Below are 20,986 nucleotides of genomic sequence, written 5' to 3'. Positions count from 1 at the left end.
GAACAAGTTATATACAAGTCCAGATGAAGATATTCCTGGCCAAAAAAGCAGTAGTTTCATGACAAATTCATCCATGGTAGCATTTCTTGAAGAGTTAAAAAATTACAGAACTTACAGCTTTTACTATATATGCATACAAGTTTAAGAATGATTATGCTCTATTATATGATTATTTCATAAGACTGAGAATAACCTTGAAGCATAATTGTAAAAAAGAACAGTAACAAGTAGCATTTATGTGGACTTTCCAAGCCATTATTTAAGTTCATCTACCTAGGAATATGAAGACGTGGGTCAGTGGTGTTATCACCCTGTTTCATGAAGGGGAGCGGAGCAGAGATATGCTGGGACATGCCCAAGGTCGTGGCAAATAAGAGGGAGTGCACACAACTCCAGCTAAGGTCACTTTCTCAGTTCTAACTTATGGTGCTTTTCGAGTCTCTGGTCTCAGCCAGAACTGAAAAAGAGAAGACTCCACTTAAAAACAAGGTTGGTAGCCAATAAACTATCAAGTTAATACATGCAATATTTTAATATGAATATTTTAAATTGTAAGATACTGATAAAGCTGACAAGCAGATTGATGGGAGAACAGCATAGTTTTATACAATATATAAACAAAATTTTTGGTCTACATTCACGTTACATCAAAATTTTTCATTAACATTTCTTATGTTTAAAACTAACCTCAGAATGGTAAAATATCCTTGCTTTTATGATAAAGTGGAATTAACTTTAAAAACTATATAATTTGGGATGCCTGGGTGGCTCAGGGGTTGAGCGTCTGCCTTTGGCTCAGGGCGTGATCTCAGGATCCGAGACTGAGTCGCACATTGGGCTCCCTATGGGGACCCTGCTTTTCCCTCTGCCTATGTCTCTGCCTCTCTCTCTGTGTGTCTCATGAATAAATACATCTTTAACAAAAATAAATAAAATAAAAACTAATTTACCCAGAACTTTATAAAAAAAAATCAAATAATATTTTCATAATTTTGCTATCCCCCCTTTGTGAATACATTGAGATTATCTATCACATTTTTAAAAAATATTTTATTTATTTATTCATGAGAGACACAGAGAGGCAGAAACACAGGCAGAGGGAGAAGCAGGCTCCATGCAGGGAGCCCGATGAGGGACCCAATCCTGGGACTTCAGGATCACGACCTGAGCTGAAGGGAGGCACTAAACCGCTGAGCCACCCAGGTGGCCCTCTATCACTTATTGTTTTAAGGACAAAGCATATTTGTTCTATTTTAGTGGCTGACCAATTCATCAATTTAATCTATATACTTCTACCAGATAATTTTCCCTTAAAATATGATTTCATCAGGTTACAGTTCTTCTCAAAAACTTTTAATGGCTTCCACTGCCCACAGTGTAAGTCAATACTCCAGAGTTCATGATAGATTTGTACAGCAATGGTCTTCAATAAACCACACCTTCCGGAATTCCCAAGCTTTGTAGTAGCCTATACATCAATGGGTGGCTTGGTCATCTGACTTGCTTTGGCCAATGGGGTACCAGCAAGCATAACTCCCACAGGGGTTTGCACTTTAGAACAGCCTACTATGCCCATGGGAGGGAGAGAGCCCATTGCCCCTACTGACTGCAACTGTAGGATTGGGACCCTGGGGGATAGAGAACTGCACTGCTTTACAGGACTTAAGAAATAATTAACTATTGTTATCTTAAGTCACCAAGTTTAGGGACACCTGATTATGTGACAATAGGTAACTGATGCTGCAAATGCATTAATAACCTGACCCTACTCCAGCTTGTATTTTACTATTTCCCAACAGCTTCCCACCCATGCCAATGTGGACCTCAAATCTTGGCTTGGATGTGGTCTATTCTGCCTGAAACCTACCATTTGTCACCTAGCACAGCTTCTACAAGGCCCCCTTCCCTGCCCTGTCCCCCACCAACCTTGACTGCTCAAATTCCTGTGACATTGCTCGTCCCATGCTCTTTGTTAGCTGTACATGTTGTCCTGATTTATGACCTGAGTGTCGACTGCACATCTGGCATCCTCAACTATACTACAAACTCTTACCAAGGACTTCACAAATTCATCTCAATTTCTCAACGGCTTGAGTAAAAAACAGATGGCCTGCAAAAATACTGGAAATACTTTCAAAGTACAGAATAGTCCCCTTGAGGAGAAGCCTTGTTAGCAAGAGACTAAACTGCTGGAAGGTCCCTGAGTCACCTTATAAAACTCTGTTTCAGAGAGGCAGCAAGTGCTAGAAGGAAAAACAACAACAACAACAAAAAAAAACCCCACTTGCAGGTCATGGTGATTTCCTTCACAGGGGCATCTAAGGCCATGACTTTGTGGCCTTATGACTAAGCAGTCATCAAGGGAGAATCAGTTGTGCAAGAATTCTAAAACAAATCTCTTTCCTGTTCTTTGAAGGAGTGAGGGCTTACCTGCAGAAGTCACTGACACTACTTGGGGGGTGAGGGAGGATTTCCCGATGCTGAAAATCTCTGGTAAATAGCACAGAGATCAAGAAAGTAAATAAGCACTTTACTTTTCCATGACCGTGACAACTGGGCACCTGTCATACAGTCTAGCTACCACACTCCTTTCCTGAGGCATGCTTATGCTGAGGGTGTGTGAGGTCACAGTTTTCTTCTCAAAATCTCAAGAGGGAGCAGCCAGAGGTAGGCCATGGTGAAAGAGAAAAACAAAAGATATATACATAAAAGACACAAAACTTGATCTGAAGTCTTTTCTACTCATTACTTGGTGGTCTTTGTGAACCAGAGTAGAGGGTGAAACTGGGGTCTGAATATTTTGTAGGTGATATTTGTTACACAGGAAGACTTGTTTTGCCCGTGTTAGAATCTGATGATTACTATCATCTCAAGTTTTTAAGGTAATCATTGATAACATTCACCTTTTATTAGGGAAATTGCATGTCAGCTTCCTCAAATGAAACCTCCTGAAACTAGCATACAACTCTGGTTCACAAAGCCAATGCTTGAATTCATTTTACGGAAGCACTCATTTTGAAATGAGAATCTAAGTTCAACCTTTAATTTAGATGTTTTTCCATTCAGGCTAACTATTTGCTCATATCACTATCACAAGTTATACACCCAAAAGCAAGGAATTCTTCTATAGAAAGAGAACAATTCCTCTGTATCCGCAAGATACTAACAAATATTTTAAGTATACATTTCATATGTGTTATTAGTTCATAAAGAAGTTGGTTTGCAAAGTAGAAAACATGTTTATGGCAACGATATAAAACACTGAGTCATAAAAAAAAACACTGAGTCATGCCAAAAAACCATGATTTGATCATTAAAATGCATCATGTATAACAGTCTATTACTCCATTAATTTTGTAAATTTAAGTTCAATTAATTGGGATGCCTTGGTGGCTCAGGGGTTGAGCGTCTGCCTTTGGCTCAGGGTGTGATCCCAGGGTCCTGGGATTGAGTCCAGCAACAGGCTCCCTATGGGGAGCCAGCTTCTCCCTCTGCCTATGTCTCTGTGTCTCTCATGAATAAATAAATAAAATCTTTAAAAAAAATAAATTCAATTAATTACCATTTAATGTATTATTGGTTATGATTCCATTTATTCATCTCAAATATATTAATATCCTACGATTGCAAACTTCCATACAATGAAATGTAAATAATTTCTACCAACTTAAAGATATTTTAAGAATTCACTATTAAGCACTTCAAAATAATTAAGTAGAATATTTAATGAATGGTTTTTATAGGTGCACCGTATTTATAAATTTAGAAAAGAGACTTACCATTAACAGCTTTTTCATAATTTTTTCCTAGGTTTATTAAATTTCGTAGCCCAGGATTGAACTGTTCCATAACATTCTGACAAATAAACAAAATAAACAAATTAATAAAATAAGCAAACAGTAGATCATCTTTAGATTTTGTCACTACATAGCCTGGGATATTTATGTATACTTGACGGTACAGTCCAGAAAGCCATGAATGTTTATTTTAAAATAATGAAGAACACATATGGTAAACAGCACAGAGCTGTACATCGAACAGGGTGCTTGCATCAGCAAGGCATATGTAATTCTGGAGGTCTTCCATTGCCCAAGGGCTGCCTAGAACCTACTGTAAATGGATCAAGTAGCAGACATGCACACCTACAAAGCATACCCCACGGGGGCTATGGGGCCCAGAAGCTGATACTCCCTTTGGGGTTTAAGTAGGTTAATGGTTGTCAGGCTAGTGTTAAAAACAGCTGCACGTGACCGGAACTTAATTATATGAGCAATGTTTTCATTATCAACTGAACAGAAATTTCTAAGAGATCTTGTTTTTACTACACTTAGTTATCAGGAGAAGGTATAAGGGTGGGTATAGCTGATAGTTCTGGGATACAGTCCAGCCTGCAACCTTCCATCTAGGTGGTCGCTGGCATTTTTTTCCCTAGTGATCAGTTTATTCATTAAGTATTTGTGGAGTAACTATCAAGTGGTAGGTTCTATGCACACAGTAGTAGCTGGGAAGGCATGGTTTCCCTCTCATGGATTTCATGATGCCATATCTGTGCAAATGTCATGGTTTTCATTTTTAAAAGTATTACTCCTATAGCACTAGAAAGTCATCAACATAGAGACAAATGTTATGATAATTTAAGACAATTGATTAGAATGTTGATCTAAACTTAAAATATCCGGGATCCCTGGGTGGCGCAGCGGTTTGGCGCCTGCCTTTGGCCCAGGGCACGATCCTGGAGACCCGGGATCGAGTCCCACATCGGGCTCCCGGTGCATGGAGCCTGCTTCTCCCTCTGCCTGTGTCTCTCTGCCTCTCTCTCTCTCTCTGTGACTATCATAAATAAATAAAAATTTAAAAAAAAATAAAAAAAAATAAACTTAAAATATCCTAAATCTGAAGTACAGACAACAGATCATTCCTGTGGGGCAACTTGACTTAGAACACATGGTGACTGAATGTCTTTGTTTCACCTATGAATAATGAGCTTCACAATATTAATCATTCCAAATAGACTACTCAAATCTCCTTACGTCCTCTGTCAAAATGTGAACCCTGTTTGTAGAGGACCAGGCAATAAAAAGAATGAAAAATACACAACATTCAAAGGGGCAGATACTTGAGATGCATGCTCTTCAGGATAAAAAGGTTCTCCTTTATAAATCAGTACAGAGAGAACATAATAACTTCTATCAAACAGTGATAAAGGCTTATCATGAAAAACAATGCCTGGCTCAACCTTTCTTCAAACCTGAACTTACTCCCATGAGCACTTTCAACTTAGCTGCTATTCTTGTGTTTATCTACCATAGTTTTGGATAATATTCTTGATTTCTCAATTTTGGATATAACTACTGGCTTTCTACTACAGTAAATGAGGGCTCAATTCTTCATATCACCCCACTTGCCCTACCTCAATCTTTCCTATATAATTAAACGGCAATTTCCTGGTAAGTCAATAGTCAGGGTTTATTATGACTTTGTAAATATCGGTCACTACAATGCAAGGAATGTAGTAAGGATTAGGTTTCCTTTCTTGGTACAGTCTTTTCTTCTCCTGGGATTAACAATCATCCCATCCCCCCGCCTCCAGCTTAGTTTTCCATGAATCTACCTTAAATTTTTCCACATGCTCCATCACATCTAGCAGAAATCTATCAGTATTATTTTTCAAATGCACAAAGTTGTCAACTAATCTTCCATTTTCCTCCAGAACTTCCTCCAAGGACTCTTCGTCCTCTTGCTCAGTCTGGCCTGACTGTCCCTGCCACGCTGTTACCCTTGCATGTCCCTTTCTGATCCCGTGTTAAAGGTCTCATTAACTGGACTCCACACCTTCCTCTTTCTTCATTTATTCCTATTTGCTGTAGATCATCCCCCAAGAACGACCTAAGAAATGATGCATAAGAGATAAAATTTGAGTCCCCATGTGTCTGAAATTATCTTTACCTTGACATTTGATATTTTGCTGGGCTAAATATTACAGAGCTAAAGCGATTCTCCCTTAGAATTTTAAAGATATTGCTCCACTATTTTTAATAACTAGTTATGCTATTGAGAAGTCAGCTGTCAGCTGGGAGTCGCTTCTCCCTCTATCCCTCCCCTCTGCTCACACATGCACACACTCTCTCAAATAAAATCTTTAAAGATATATAAGTATTAAAAAATAAAAGCAATAAATAAAATAAAACAAAACAAAAAAGCATCCTGTTTTGTAAATGTAATATCGTCTCTAATCTGAATAAACTGAATATTTTTTATTTTCTTCCAGTTTCCCATATTATCTCGTGATTATTTCTTTTCATTGTTTAGTGTCCATCTTGTGTTGGAGGTTTTCCTCAAACATCTGGTGATCCCTGTTAGCTTGTATTTAAGAGTAAAGCCCTAAAATGCTGGTTGGAAGCTTGTGTGTGTGGGTGTGTATACAGGGTAGTTGTTGACTAGCAGGCTTCATTCAAAATGACTTTTCAGAGTGACCTGACAAGTCAACTATAGAGAAACTGGCCCTGTGACAGTAACCAGAGTCCACTGAATCTCTCTGGAGAAGTTTCTCATTTCCCATCAAGGGTAGGGGAAGAGGCAATCACCAGGTCGTCAAGCTTTCCCCACCAGGAAGGGGACTGGGTTGGCAATTCCACAGTTTACTGGGCTGATTTTTACTGAATTCCCCTGCTCTCTACTCCAAGGTTTATTCCCTCCTGCTGGTGTTTTCACATGGAGAACTCCTCTGATTCAATATAGCCTAAGATTAAATCTCCAGTCTGCCAGGCAGGGGGAGCTGCTGGTAGTAGGGGCGGTTGGGGTAGGAAAGGGAACAGGGCAGTTTAACTTGTGTAACTCCTATACTACCCCTAGGTATGCCCTCCATCCCCACCTTCTGTGGGACTGCTCCTCAGCCTCTGGGGTTCTCTGGGGGTGAATGGTTCAGCTCTCATCAGTACTCCCGTTGCAGACTCTTCATGTTTTCTTAAAGCAGCTACTACTCCTCTGTCCATTTTCTATTTTCCCCAAATTTTCTTAGGCCTTTGGCCAGCCTTTTACAATATGGATTTAGGAGGATCCCCACCCCCCCCCTTTCCCTTTCAAGTTCTCTTGCTATCACTTCAATGTATTCTTAGAAGAAAAAGAAAAGTCATGGTCAATCTGTTGTGCTTTACTGGAAGTCTATTCATCCTATGTTATTAGAGCCAGTTATCTGTTTGAGCCGCATTCACAACCAGTAGCCATAAAGCTCCAAAACCAATGATGACTCCCCTATTAGTCTCTCTGCAAGACGGTAAGCCTCAATACCTGATGATCACAGGGATCTGTGGCCACAGCTGCTATTTCTATTATCTTTTCTCAGTTCCCTTGTTTTTAGGCTTGAAATCACTTAAGATTCACAAGAAGTTGTAAAAACTGCACAGAGTTCTCAGGTATGCTTCCCCCAATGCTAACTTATATACCTATAAGCATACCTAGGGGTAGTATAGGAGTTACACAAGTTAAACTGCCCTGTTCCCTTTCCTACCCCAACCGCCACTACTACCAGCAGCTCCCCCTGCCTGGCAGACTGGAGATTTAATCTTAGGCTATATTGAATAACCATAGTATATTATCAAAACCAGGAAATTGACACTGGTACAACACTTCTTAGCTAAACTATAGACTTTATTTGTATTCACCAATTTTTGTATCACTCATTTGGGGAAGGGGTGCACTGTTTCTATGAAATCTTACCACATGTATAGATTTGTATAATCATCATTACAGTGATAATACAGAATTGTTCCCGTAACATAATGATCTCCCTCCCTTGTGCTACCCCTTTATAGCCATACCCCCCCACCACTCCTGGCAACCACTGATCTCAATCACCGTAATTTTGTCATTGTGAGGATGTTATATAAATGGAATCATATAATATGTGACCTTTGACACTGACTTTTTCACTCAGCACAATGTCCTTAAAAACCATCCATATCAATGGATGTATCAATGTATCAATAATTTTTTCCCTTTTTTGACTAGTAGTATCCCATACTATGGATGTATCACAGTTTATACATTTGCCCACTGAACATTTGGGATGTTTATAGTCTCCAGCAATTGCAAATAAACCTGATATGGACAATCACACATATTTGTGTGTGTGTGTGTGTGTGTGTGAACATAAGTGTGCATATCTTCAGGATAAATATCTAAGAGTTCAGCTGCTGCGCATATAGGTGTATGTTTAACTTTGTAAGAAACTGCCAAACTATTTTCCAGAGTGCCTGTGCCATTTTACATTACCATCAGCAATGTAGGAGATTTCAGTATTTTAAAAAATCTAAGAACTTCATTAGAAAATAATCACTTTTTAAATTTTTTTTTTAATGATAGTCATAGAGAGAGAGAGAAAGAGAGAGAGAGAGAGGCAGAGACACAGACAGAGGGAGAAGCAGGCTCCATGCACCAGGAGCCCGATGTGGGACTCGATCCCAGGACACCAGGATCACGACCTGAGCCAAAGGCAGATGCTCAACCACTGAGCCACCCAGGTGCCCCCATTTTAAATTCTTATAATAAAAAAAATAATAAAAAATAAATAAAAAATAAAAATAAAAAATAAATAAATAAATTCTTATAATAACCTTATGAGGCCAAGTCTCGATAGGTAAGAATATAAGGAAAAAGATACAGAACTAACCCTGTCTACTAGCATATAAACAGTCATAAAAAGAAGGCCAGATCTATGTTCTTTAAGATTATTCTGAATTCAGCTTACCCAAATGAGGGAAAAATATAATTTGGTTTCTTGATAAAATTCTTGAAATGTTTACATGTTAGGTCTTATCTTAAAATATGAACAATGAATTAATGAGAACTTCCAAAATTAACACCAAGCATAAACCACTACCCAAATGATGCTGGGGGAAAACAGGTTAACTAGTAAAACCTGGAACTACATTAAGCTTCAGAGAAAACAATACAAGAGTTTTTAAGCTTCTAAGTTCAACATTCAATTCCTCATTATTTAGCTTTAGGTACAGAAATTTTTCCCCCAGAAACTTTGGCCCCTTTGAACAGTGGAAAATCCATTTCAACCCTGGCTGTTGGCCATTAATCTAGTTATTTTAGCTGAAGTACATGTATTTTTAAACCCAGGAATAAAAAGGCAGTGCTGCCTTTGTATTCCACGATCTGTAAAATTTCACAAGTAGCAGTGGATATCTTTGTGAATTGGATGGGCCCCACATTTTTTTTGAGAGGGCAGCTGTCCTTTCAAAGGTCACATGCTGTGTTAAGGCTTGTTAAGACCTAAATTTTTTTATATAACCTAGGATTTAGAGAAAAATCACCAGTAGTAATTAACTAATCTATTTTAATTTAGGTTTGGCACTAAGAATAAAAGGTTTAAGATACAAAGTATAAAAGGTATTAATGATCCAAGAAACACAATTTTGTTACAATCAATAACAAAAGCTTAGTATGTATTCTACCTGTTATTGCGGGCAAGGAGGATAATTTCCCAAACCAATTTCAAACACAATGACTTTCATTTCCATTCAAAGATCAATATGGATAGCCTAAGCTATAATATGGTGATATCACTGTTCTACTTGTGATGTGTCTCATATGAAGAGGAATTGGTTCTAAGACAAAAGCTCAATCAGCGGGATAGGAGAATCAACTGTCAGCTGTTTCAAATAAAATGTTGACAAACAGGCTACTCAGAACCTACAGGCACTTTCCACCAGATTTCTAGCTGGTCCGTTTGTCTCATTCATTTCTCTCTGCTTCCTGTAGACCTACACATCATAATTTTAAAATGAATTATACAATCTCATGATGGTTTTAACTTCCTCACTATTCAGATTTTTCTTTCATTTTTGAAATATTATTACCTTTACCAATATGGAACTATAGACTATGAAGCATAAATTAATACAATTATGACTAAGCAGATAGTTAAACTGAGCTGACTTTAAATTTCTAAGAATTGGGGACGCCTTGGTGGGTCAGTGGTTGAGCATCTGCCTTTGGCTCAGGTCATGATCCCAGGGTCCTGGGATTGAGTCCCACATCAGGCTCCCCGCAGGGAGCCTGGCTTCTCCCTCTGCCTGTGTCTCTACCTCTCAGTGCCTCTCGTGAATAAATAAATAAAATCTTTTTTAAAAAATTCTAAGAATTGGTTTCTTTTTCCAATTCTCTACATGACCAAGGACAAATTTTTTGATATTTCAGTGTTTTATTTTTCTGAGTTGAAAAATGCGGGTAATATTTACACTAGAATAAACTCTTAACAGTGATTTAAAAATCTCAAATAGAGTTTTATAACACACTTCAGATAACATAATTGTCCTTGAAATTTTCAATATTTTATTCTATACAATCTCATAAATTAATCTAGCAATGTCACAAATGCTTAAACTAATCAAGGAACATTCTAATTTCATGTGACAAGATTATCTGTTAATAAGGATAAACTGTGGGGGAATACTTCTAGATAGACATCATTTGATTGTTCTTTTTTTTTTTTTAAGATTTTATTTATTTATTCATGAGAGATACACAGAGAGAGAGAGGCAGGGACACAGGCAGAGGGAGAAGCAGGCTCCATGCAGGGAGTCCGATGTGGGACTGGATCCCAGGACTCCAGGATCACACCCAACCCTAGGCAGGCGCTTAACTGCTGAGCCACCCAGATGTCCCGATAGACATCACTTGTAGAAAATCTTATTTCTTCCCTCCTTGTGTTGTTTGTTGGAAGCTGCTGTTTCTGTACTAACATCATCAGTACTTGATTATGTCCTCTGCCTTTAGGGAAAATATTAGTGAGTAAATTTGGCAAAAGAGCAGTTGCTTGTAGGCTAACAGATGGTCAGAAGAATCCTGTTTTCCATACCCATCTTGAATGGGAAGCACAAACCAAGTAAAGGAAAATAAGACAACAGAGATGTTTCGTTTGAAGCATTAAGTTACAGCAGAAATACACAAGATTCAAATTTATAAAACACAAAATGCTTATCAGCCAAATGTAAATAGTATTTTGGTTTCCCTTCAGTTTGTATTATCTATCTACGCTACTAGCTATCAACTTGCAGAATATATCAATTTGTATTATCTATCATTTGTTACCTGCCATCCCAGTAGCAATGGGTCTGGGGAACACGGGATGAAAAAAACTCTGAAAACAACGTGGGCAAATTAAATCACCACCTCACTAAGCCTCAATCTCCTCCTCTATAAAATGTAAATAATGATCATTTGGACCTCATGTGGGGTATGAAGATTCAGTGAGATAATAAGTACTATTTATAGAAGACTGATGTGCTTTTCCAAGCACTTGACATTTAGTGCACACCGAATCAATTGTAGTAATTAATTTTGCAAGACAAAAGTTCTAAAATATTAGTCAACTCTTCAAATGGATGAACAGTCCCATTTCCATACATGTCTCCAGATACTTCACTTCCTGTCTGTAACATGAAAATAAGTGATACTGGCTATTCTACCTTGAAGCATCACATCAGGACAAGAGAGACCGTGAATATATAAACCTCTAAAAAAAAAAGTGTGGGGTACAAAGGAAATTGAAGGGGTTTTTATTCAGTTGAGAACATTTTGTTCCTTTTTTTCCATTTGGGATACACTTTGATGTTTATTGTAGTGCTATTTTTCAGGCTCTATGCTTATTTTCTTTTTAGAGGATTTCTTGTAATATTACTCCTGACTTTTTATGAACAACATCTTCTAATAGCAGTAAAATATTGACCAATTCTACTCAGGCAAACAAATATGTGACCTTCTTCTCTTTCCCTTAAAAAGAAAAGAAAAAGGGGATCCCTGGGTGGCGCAGCGGTTTAGCGCCTGCCTTTGGCCCAGGGCGCAATCCTGGAGACCTGGGATCGAATCCCACGTCGGGCTCCTGGTGCATGGAGCCTGCTTCTCCCTCTGCCTGTGTCTCTGCCTCTCTCTCTCTCTGTGACTATCATACATAAATAAAAAAAAATAAAACTTTAAAAAAAAAAAAAAAAAAGAAAAGAAAAAGATTCCTCAACTATCTGTGTCCTCACAGGTATAATGGTTAACACTACCATATTGATTTCCTTCAGTGTGAAGGAATTAAAACATTGCAGAACAATATTACCAAACCACAGGATGCTTTAACCACTATGGCCAAGTCTCCCCAGAGAACTATCAATTAAGAATGCTGTTCATTTTCTACTTTTATACGTACATACATTTAGTTATGAATGACCTATACTTTTGCTTCGTGCATTTTAATAAATGGTATCATAATACATTTCACTCTTATATTTTTTTATTCAGTATTATGTTCCCAAGAGCTGTCCACCTCATTATCTATTGACTGGTCTATTCCTATTTTACTTCTGTAACTTCCCACTGTGATGGCTAGCTTTAGGTGTCTGCATGCCAGGTACCCAGTCAGTCAATTAGATACTAATGTGGGTGTTGCTCTGAAGAAATTCTATAGATGTGGTTAACATCTATAATCAGTTTACTTTAAGTATTATCCTCAATAATCTGGGTAGACTTCATTTAAATCAGCTGAAAAGCCTTTAAATAAAACTACGGTTTCCCTGAGGAAGACGCCATTCTGCTTAAGCCCTGCAGTGTACGCTTCTAGCCTGTCCTACAGATTTCAGACTTCCTAGCTCTCACAATCAATTAGGCTAATTTCTTTATTTCCTCTGAGTGGCATTTAGATGGCTTATAAGTTTTGGCTAATATAAAGTATGTGGCAAGGGACTATACACATCTCCTTGTACACACAGGTACAAAGAAATTACCTAAAAAAATAATTGCTAGGCATAGGGTATGTGACAAATTTTTCAATTTTGTTAGATACCACCAAATACCCTGGAGAAAGAAGCTGTAGTAACGTGTGCTCCCATAACCACAGTATGAAAGTACTATTTTACCACACTCACCAATGCTTAGTGCTGTCACACTTTTTTCCTATGAGTGAAAAATAGTACCTTTTTTAAAGAACCTGAACTGCTTCCCCTGTCAGCATCAAAAAAGTATACATGACTGAAAATATCTGATAGAAGAGAAACAAGGAAAGGTAGTTTACTCATACATTATAATGGTTTTAGCCTCAACTCTCACAGATTAACGTTATCAGAGTGTTATCCTTTTAACAGTAGGGTAGGGCACACAAAGCCTGTGTATTTCCCATAATCAAGCAGGTTTGGACTCTGGCCACTCCCTCCTCTGCCTCAAATCACTGTGCTCCAGGCACAATGGCCTCTGGGCTGTTCTCGGAACAGACCAAACCCATTCCCACAACAGGGATTTTGTACTTGCTCTCCTTCCGCCTGAAGGCTCTCCTCCCGGACACCCAGCCACCAGTCCTTAGCTCCAAACCTCTGAGACACTTTCCTCCACTTGGATCCTACCATGTCTAGTAGGACCTCTAACCTCCCACCATCACCCCCTAACTCTCTGTTCCTTACTTCTCTTCCTTCAAAAGGCCGTTCACTACCTCACAGGATACAACCAATCTGTTTAGTGTTTCCTTAACAGGAATTGCATATAAAATAAGGCCAAGGACCTGTGGCATCAAGAACAGTGCCTGGACCACCAATGCCCAAAATGTACTCAGCAGCAGTTTTTGATTATTGTTGTTGTTGAAGAAATGTATGTGCTCATGGATGAATCAAGCTGCACGGTGATAATGCAACAGACACAATGACCCAGCGGGCCAATTAGCCATGAAAATCAGGCATGAGGTAATACACTGCTTGTAACTTCATTAGCTCAAAGTAGCAGCTCCAACTGAGGGTCACAAAAGTAGGAAGGCTCTGCTCTATATCTACTAAGTCCTAATAAGCTTACAAAATCTGAAAATGCCAGGGTTTTCCTTGTGAATTTTGCTTTCCTAACCCTATGTTTCTTCAAGTTGGCTTTTAAATTACTTTTTAAGTATTAGACAGTAACGTGGCCCTCAAAAAAGTATCTTGTTAGGGGCACCTGGGTGGCTTAGTCAGTTAAGCAACTGGCTCTTTGGGCTCAGGTCATGATCTCAGGGTCCTGGGATCAGGCCCCATGACAGGCTTGGCACTCAGTGTGGAGTCTGCTTCTCCCTCTCCCTCTCCCCGCCCCCCCAAATTAAGTATTTTTTAAAAGTACCTTGTTAGAAACACTGGAAATGTTCACCAACTGGCGAACAGATGAACAAACACAGTACACCCATAATTGGATTATTCAGCCATAAAAAGTAATAATGTACCAATACATACAACATGAATGAACATCATGCTGAAAGGTAAGTCACACAAGACCACATATTATATGATTCAATTTATATAAAATATCTAGTAAGACAAATCTATAGAGACCAAAAATACATTAGAGGTTGCCTGGGGCTTGGGATGAGAATGAAGAATGACAGCCATGGTCACAAAGGACCTTTATAGCATGATGAAAATGTTATAAAATTGGATTGTGGCGATGGTTGTACAATTCTGTACATTTACTTAAAAAAAAAAACAAGACCCCACTGAATTATACACTTATAGTGAGTGATTTTTAATGAATTACACTTCAATTAAGCCTTTTTTTTTTTTAAAGGAAAATAGCAGTAACAAAAACCCTTGACTCTCCTTAACATTCCAGGCTGCTAAAGGCTCAGGCTTTATTTATTTATTTATTTATTTATTTTTAAGGCTCAGGCTTTAAATCCTTAATGCTATGGAATGTCACAAAGCTATGTCTTTGTTCATTCCTTGGTTCGTTCTAACTAGCCTGCCCACAAAGAGCCAGAGATGCAGGCCATCCACTGTACTTTGTGAACGTTGGTCCAAGACCATACAGAAAAGTCCTACTGGTCTGCAATCATTTATGCCCATGTACCTGTTAGCAGGAACTTCTCCTCCTAGAGTGAAAAATCAATTAGATCCATTAGTAGAAAAAGATAACGCAGCTATTTTGAGGCAAATCTCCTGCTGGATTAGCAGCTCTCTTTCCAGCTATCATTGGGGAAGGAGTTTGGCAAATATCTCTCCAGGCAAAAAAAAAAAAAAAAAAAAGTCCTTTCTGTGTCCTTCAGTAAGGGTAATTTCATTGGAAATCTTTAGCTCACAGATAAAATTCTCCATAAAAGTTTCTATGACTTAGACATTGTTTTGCCTACATTCTTCCTTTCCACTCTTCCCCTCACATCCAGGCTTTGGTTTATAAGTTGTTTTTTTTTTGTTTTGTTTTTTAGATTTGAGAGTGTGTGTGCGTGCACACACTCACACACACACAAGCTGGGGGGTGGGTGGAGGGGGGTAGGCAGAGGGAACAGCAGACTCACCGCTGACCAGGATCCCAGGACCATGAGATTATGACCTGACCCGAAGGCAGATGCTTAACTGACTGAGCCCCTCTGGTGTTCCATAAGTAATTATTTCTGCAAAAGTGGTTCTTCAGAGTGCAAAAGGCATGCCAGAAATGAAGCCACGACACCCTCAGGGTTACATAGCTCCATCCCTTGCAACATGACCTGAGCAAGAGAAGCTGCTGGGCCAGTGATCAGCAAAGCACAGGGCCATCTCTTTGCGCTTAGCTTCTCTTGGAAGAAGTTCTCCAAAGGTTCTGAGAGCACCTATTAGATCATGAGCTCCTTAAGAACCAACTGAGTGATGAGACCCAGTGTAATCATCCAGAAAATTATGTATTGCTACCTCTTAAGATACATTACCAGAAGCAATAACATTTCCATGACCTTTTATTTCACTGTTCAAAGAAAGACTTCTTTCACGAATTCCACTTTCTCTATTCTCTCCTCATTTACACAGCAAGAATTGTTGACACAAAAGCAGTTAAGAGGGCGGCCCTAGTGGCTCAGCGGTTTAGCACCACCTTCAGCCCAGGGCATGATCCTGGAGACCTGGGATTGAGTCCCACATCAGGTTCCCTACATGGAGCCTGCTTCTCCTTCTGTGTCTCTGACTCTCTGCGCTCTGTGTATTCTCATGAATAAATAAATAAAATCTTAAAAAAAAAAAAAGCAGTTAAGATGCTTAAAAAGATCCCACACTGGCAGGAGAAAAGAAGTATGTTCTTATAACTGTTCAAGCCTTTTGGATGAAATTATCAAACCAATCAAGAGAATTAAGTCCCAGAGCTATCCCACTCAGTAAATTAGTATAAGAATCTAGGTACTCAATTGTTTTGTTTTGATTGGGGAGGGAGAAACATGTCACAATCTGAGTTCATGACCATCCTTGATAAAGTAACTGGAAGAAAAAGTCATGGCCTGAATGCTGTTCAATAGTACAAAGTATCATTCTACTTTAAATACTAGACAAAAGTTTTACATTTGTCTGTAGATTTTAAGATTTTATTGATTGATTCATAAGAGACACAAAGAGAGAGGCAGAGACACAGGCAGAGAGAGAAGCAAGCTCCATGCAGGGAGCCTGATGTGGGACTCGATCCTGGACTTGAAACCCCTTTCCCTTATAGTTTAAATGCAGACTTTTATACTGGGTTCAATGTCCAGGTGCTATATAGAACACTACTAAGTTATGTATTTTCATGGCAGGGCGAAGCTACCTTTTGGGGCTGAAAACAGGCGTTCCTAACCTTAGCAATTAGGAAGCTATTAGACACTATAACTATGTCTGGCCCACCCTGGCCTTAATGGGACAAAGTATTTGGGGACCCTGCCCCAGAACTGAAGCAACTTCTGAACTTTGCACTTCAGAGGGAGTAATACCTGGGAGAATGAAGAAAAAAATCACTTCTTGAAATTCCAATTATGATGACATCAGTTTTCTTTTTTCTGCTTGGTTCACAGAGGTGCAGGTTCCCATTTTTAAGAATGGAAACATAATTCCCCCCATAGCTACAGTACCAAGATGACAATTACATAACTCTCAATCAGAATCTGAAAATGGGCCTCTCTTCTAGTATCTCCTATGGGTGGGGAGTAAGAAGGATAGTGTGGCAAGTTTATACAAGATAACATGTATTTAGGTTTCATTCCACTAACTATAAAGTCTTCTCATGTTTGGGCCTTTGAAACTACTATATATGTATGTGTTCAATCTTTTTTATATACCTACAATGAAGTGAACCCTGTCCTATGCTGGACATACAGAACACAAAGATGAATGAGGAAAGTATTCTAGCTCTTGTAAATGCATAGTCTAACAGGGAAAGAGGGGGCGCCTGGGTAGCTCGGTTGGTTAAGCATCTGCCTTTATAGCTCAGGTATAAGATAGCTCAGAGTCCTGGGACAGAATCCTGCATCAGGCCCCCTGCTCCATGGAAAGTCTGCTTCTCCCCCTTCCTCTGCCTGCCATTCCCCCTGCTTGTGTGCACACCCACGTGCTTTCCTCTCTGTCAAAAAATAAAATTTAAAAAAAAATAGGGAGACAGGTATTTAAAAAAGGCAATTCAGATTGACATGTTAAAATAAATGCAAATATCTTTAATATTATATATCAGAAATACATAATTTTATCACAAATTAGTAGTATCTATTAAGGAAACAGCAATGATTAAGTTACTGGTTTTTTTTTTTTTTTAAGATATTTATTTATTTATGAGATACACAGAAAGAAAGAGAGGCAGAGACACAGGCAGAGGGAGAAGCAGGCTCCATGCAGGGAGCCCGACGTGGGACTTGATCCCAGGTCTCCAGGATCAGGCCCTGGGCCGAAGGCAGCGCTAAACCACTGAGCTACCCGGGCTGCCCAAGTTACTGGGTTTAAAATAGCTGTCAACAGATATATACTTTGAAGGCTATAGAGCACACTAGACTATTTGGTTGAGCGTTCTTACCTGCCTACTTATTGTTTTTAAAAGGTGTGTCATGGAATAAAAAGCAAGCAACGAATTTACAGGAAAGCATTCTCAAGTGCTGAGTTGCATTTGTTTAGAAAGCCCTTAAGTATGCAACAGGAACTTTACTAGATCAAAGTACTGATGATTTCATACAGCAAGTAACATTCTCTTTTTAGTTCCAAATGCTATTCTTACATCATATCTCAAATAATTCTAGTTGAACTTCCCTCACCCAGGCCCTGTAAGATGGGTTATTCTGTTCTGCATTAAAATTGCAGCCCTGGGACACCTGTGTGGCTCAGTGAAGTGCCCAGAATCTCTCTCTTTTTTTTTAATCTGACTCTTGATTTAAGCTCAGGTCATGGTCTGAGTTGAGGGATTGAACCCAGCACGATGCTCTGTGCTCAATGCTGCTCAATGCTGAGTCCGCTTGGGATTCCTTCCCTCTGCCCCTCCCCCAACTCACCGGGGTGCTTTCTCTAAAATAAATCTTAAGCCTGCAGCCCTTGCAATCTGAAAAATACTGTTCAAAACCATAATTTAAAAATACTTCCAGTTCATTACATGTAGTTCTCAGATACCAGTGAGAGGAATCAAAACTTTTTTTTTGTTTCTCATCTAATTCTCTTATACCCAACTTTCCAAAGACTTCTTACAACCTGCCTTAAAAACTCCTCTTGAACTTAACCTGCACATGCATTTATTTTCTCCCTTTCTTCCAATAAAATATTGAAACAAAATAAAGTCCAAAGAACTAAATTGATAAAGACAGGATCCCTGGGAGAGAGGGTGGGGAAGAAGCAAGGAAACATAACACAATATTGGGCAAGCCAAGGTGGAAAGGAAATGCTGGACAGATGAAAACTTTGGCATTGTTGTCCTGTCATAAGCCATAAACTCTAGAAAAGCACAGACTGTTTTTTTCTCCAGTGTGGTTCCTAGTGGTGATCATAGTGCTTGGCACAAATGTGGTACATAGGAAAACTGGCACATCTGTAACAGGTGCTCAGAACATCATAGCTATTATTACCAGTGCTAGCTCAGTCCCCCTGGCCACCAAGGTGAGGATTTTAGCTACAACTGTGTGATAAACATAGATCTTCCGTATTCAACAAATTTTTCTGAGTTCTGTGCACAGAATTGAGGGATTCAAAAAAAAAAAAACCCTCAAGAAGTGTATAGCTCATTGACAGAAAAATGTGTACCAATAGTATCAACACTATTCTTTTATCAAATATTTACTCAGCGCTGCCTCTGTGGCAGTGAGTCTACTAGATACTGGGGATAAGCAGTAAGCAAAATAGATGAAAATCAATGCTCTTATGGTGGCTACACTCCAGTAAACACATGCTTCTACTGCTAACAATTAACAAACTAAGAGCTTTCATGTATTATAATGTTCAATCTTCACAATAACCAGAGGTAGATACTACTATCCTTAAGTACAGATGAGAAAATTGAAGCACAAGGTTAAATGGAGGAATATGACTTTAAGTACATACAAAAATCTGGGATAAGACAAAAGAATGGACTGGTTAGCTGCATAAGCAGTCTTCTCAAAGAGTTTAACTGGACTGAGTGTCCTGTAAGAACGTTTTGCATATTTTAAATGTGTTTACATGTTTATACATTTAGAAATGTTGATGTCCTGCACCAAGCTGCTCTGAGCGTTAAGATGAAGCCCATGACAAAATATACCATTTGATCAATTAAAACCATTCAAGTTTTATTAAAACAAACAAACAAACAAACAAACAAACCCACACACACAGGGGCACTAGCTGACTCTCAGTTGGTAGAGTGACTCTTGATTTCAGAGTTGTGAGTTCAGGCCCCATGTGGGCATAGAGCTTAATTTTAATATATATATATATATATTTATCTTTTTATATATATTTATATATATGTAGATGACATATATACATATAAAAGCACTTAAGTAAAAGGAATTATCATTGTGATTTTCCCGGTTTTCCTTTATCATTTGAGTTTCTGTGCCCAGTAACAGATTGGTCAGTGAGCTTAGGTCTCAGGCATCTGTACCTTGTAAGAATATGAAGATGACCAGGGTTGTCTCCTGCACAGTCTCCCTCTACACAGGCAGAGGCTTCCCTTCTCCTAACTCAGGATGGGGTTGCTCCAGCCTCAAGGCCAAAGAGAAGCACTTAGAGTGGCTGGTAGCCAGATACATCATCTGAGATCTGTTCTGACTCCCAACTCCAACCTTTTCCATGTTTATTATTCTAGACATGTTTATGTGTTCTAATCATCTGAACTTTTATCCTTACTTACCTCTGACAAGTTATTACTACTTTTGTACCTTTTCTTGTCCTTGTTATTACTGCTTTTATACCTTTCAAGTATACGGTTGCATCTAAAAGGATCAGCTGCTTATAACATCAGAACAAGACTCTTAAAAGATAGCTATAAGAACTGGAATTTCAGGGTTCTCGGTTTTGTTGCATTCTCTTCTGCTGCATTCAGTCTCAGGTTAGTAAATGTTAAAGATGTACTCCCATAAGCAGTAATTAAGAGAAAAACTGAGACTTTAGGTTTATCTTTGAAAGGTCAGAAAATGGCACATTTTAGCTTATTTTTCAAAACTTCTTACCCATTAAAATGGTACATCAATTTCTTCTTTTTAAAAAGCTTAAAATTATAAAAGTAATCCACTTACAAAAGAAAATGTAAACACTCTAGAAGGCAGAATAAAAGTGACAAGTAAGTCTCCTTCCCCCTGCCCTATAGTTTAACCTCTGCTATACTTGGGTATTTTTAGTGAAGAAATTGCTCTTGTTTAGGGACTTTTAAACCTCCAAAGCACCATATAAATAGTTTAAGCAATAAACCTGAGGGCATCTTTACCCCTAGGCTGCTCTCCTTAAAGCACAGGTAGCTCTAAAAGGCTGGGAGCAATCAGATCTCTGAGGGGTGCTCATTTGTTTTGTTCCTTGGATTGGGAACACCTCCTGGTAATATTTTTCATTTATTTTTGAATGAGAGAGGAACCAGCAACTTTTTATCTCATTTACATAAATCTCACCTGTATCCATAAGGATGTGAGGCAGCTATTAAAACCAGAACACAGTCTCTAAAATAATAATAAACCAGAAAGACAGACTCAAGGTCTGAAGTATAAAATCAAGGCTGAGAAAAATAAGAACAAAAATACAGAGGCCTCAAGAACCACAGAGCTATAATTATTCTGTACACATCT

At 38.6% G+C, this 20,986-nt stretch overlaps 1 protein-coding gene across 3 annotated transcripts in view; it reads right to left on the bottom strand.

Annotated features, from left to right (window-relative positions):
* The window catches only part of BAIAP2L1 (BAR/IMD domain containing adaptor protein 2 like 1), an 87,842-nt gene that overhangs the window by 59,704 nt on the left and 7,152 nt on the right, over positions 1-20,986 (bottom strand). For all 3 annotated transcript variants that reach the window (XM_041747619.1, XM_041747617.1, XM_041747618.1), the window contains exon 2: positions 3,780-3,855. In XM_041747619.1, the coding sequence (XP_041603553.1) occupies positions 3,780-3,855 (76 nt within the window). The remainder of the gene's footprint in view (positions 1-3,779; positions 3,856-20,986) is intronic.

Source organism: Vulpes lagopus, chromosome 3 (genome assembly GCF_018345385.1).
Source record: "Vulpes lagopus strain Blue_001 chromosome 3, ASM1834538v1, whole genome shotgun sequence".
NCBI classification, from domain to species: domain Eukaryota; kingdom Metazoa; phylum Chordata; class Mammalia; order Carnivora; family Canidae; genus Vulpes; species Vulpes lagopus.
The sequence above is the reverse complement of the archived record's forward strand: the minus strand, read 5'-3'. Positions and strand labels throughout refer to the sequence as shown.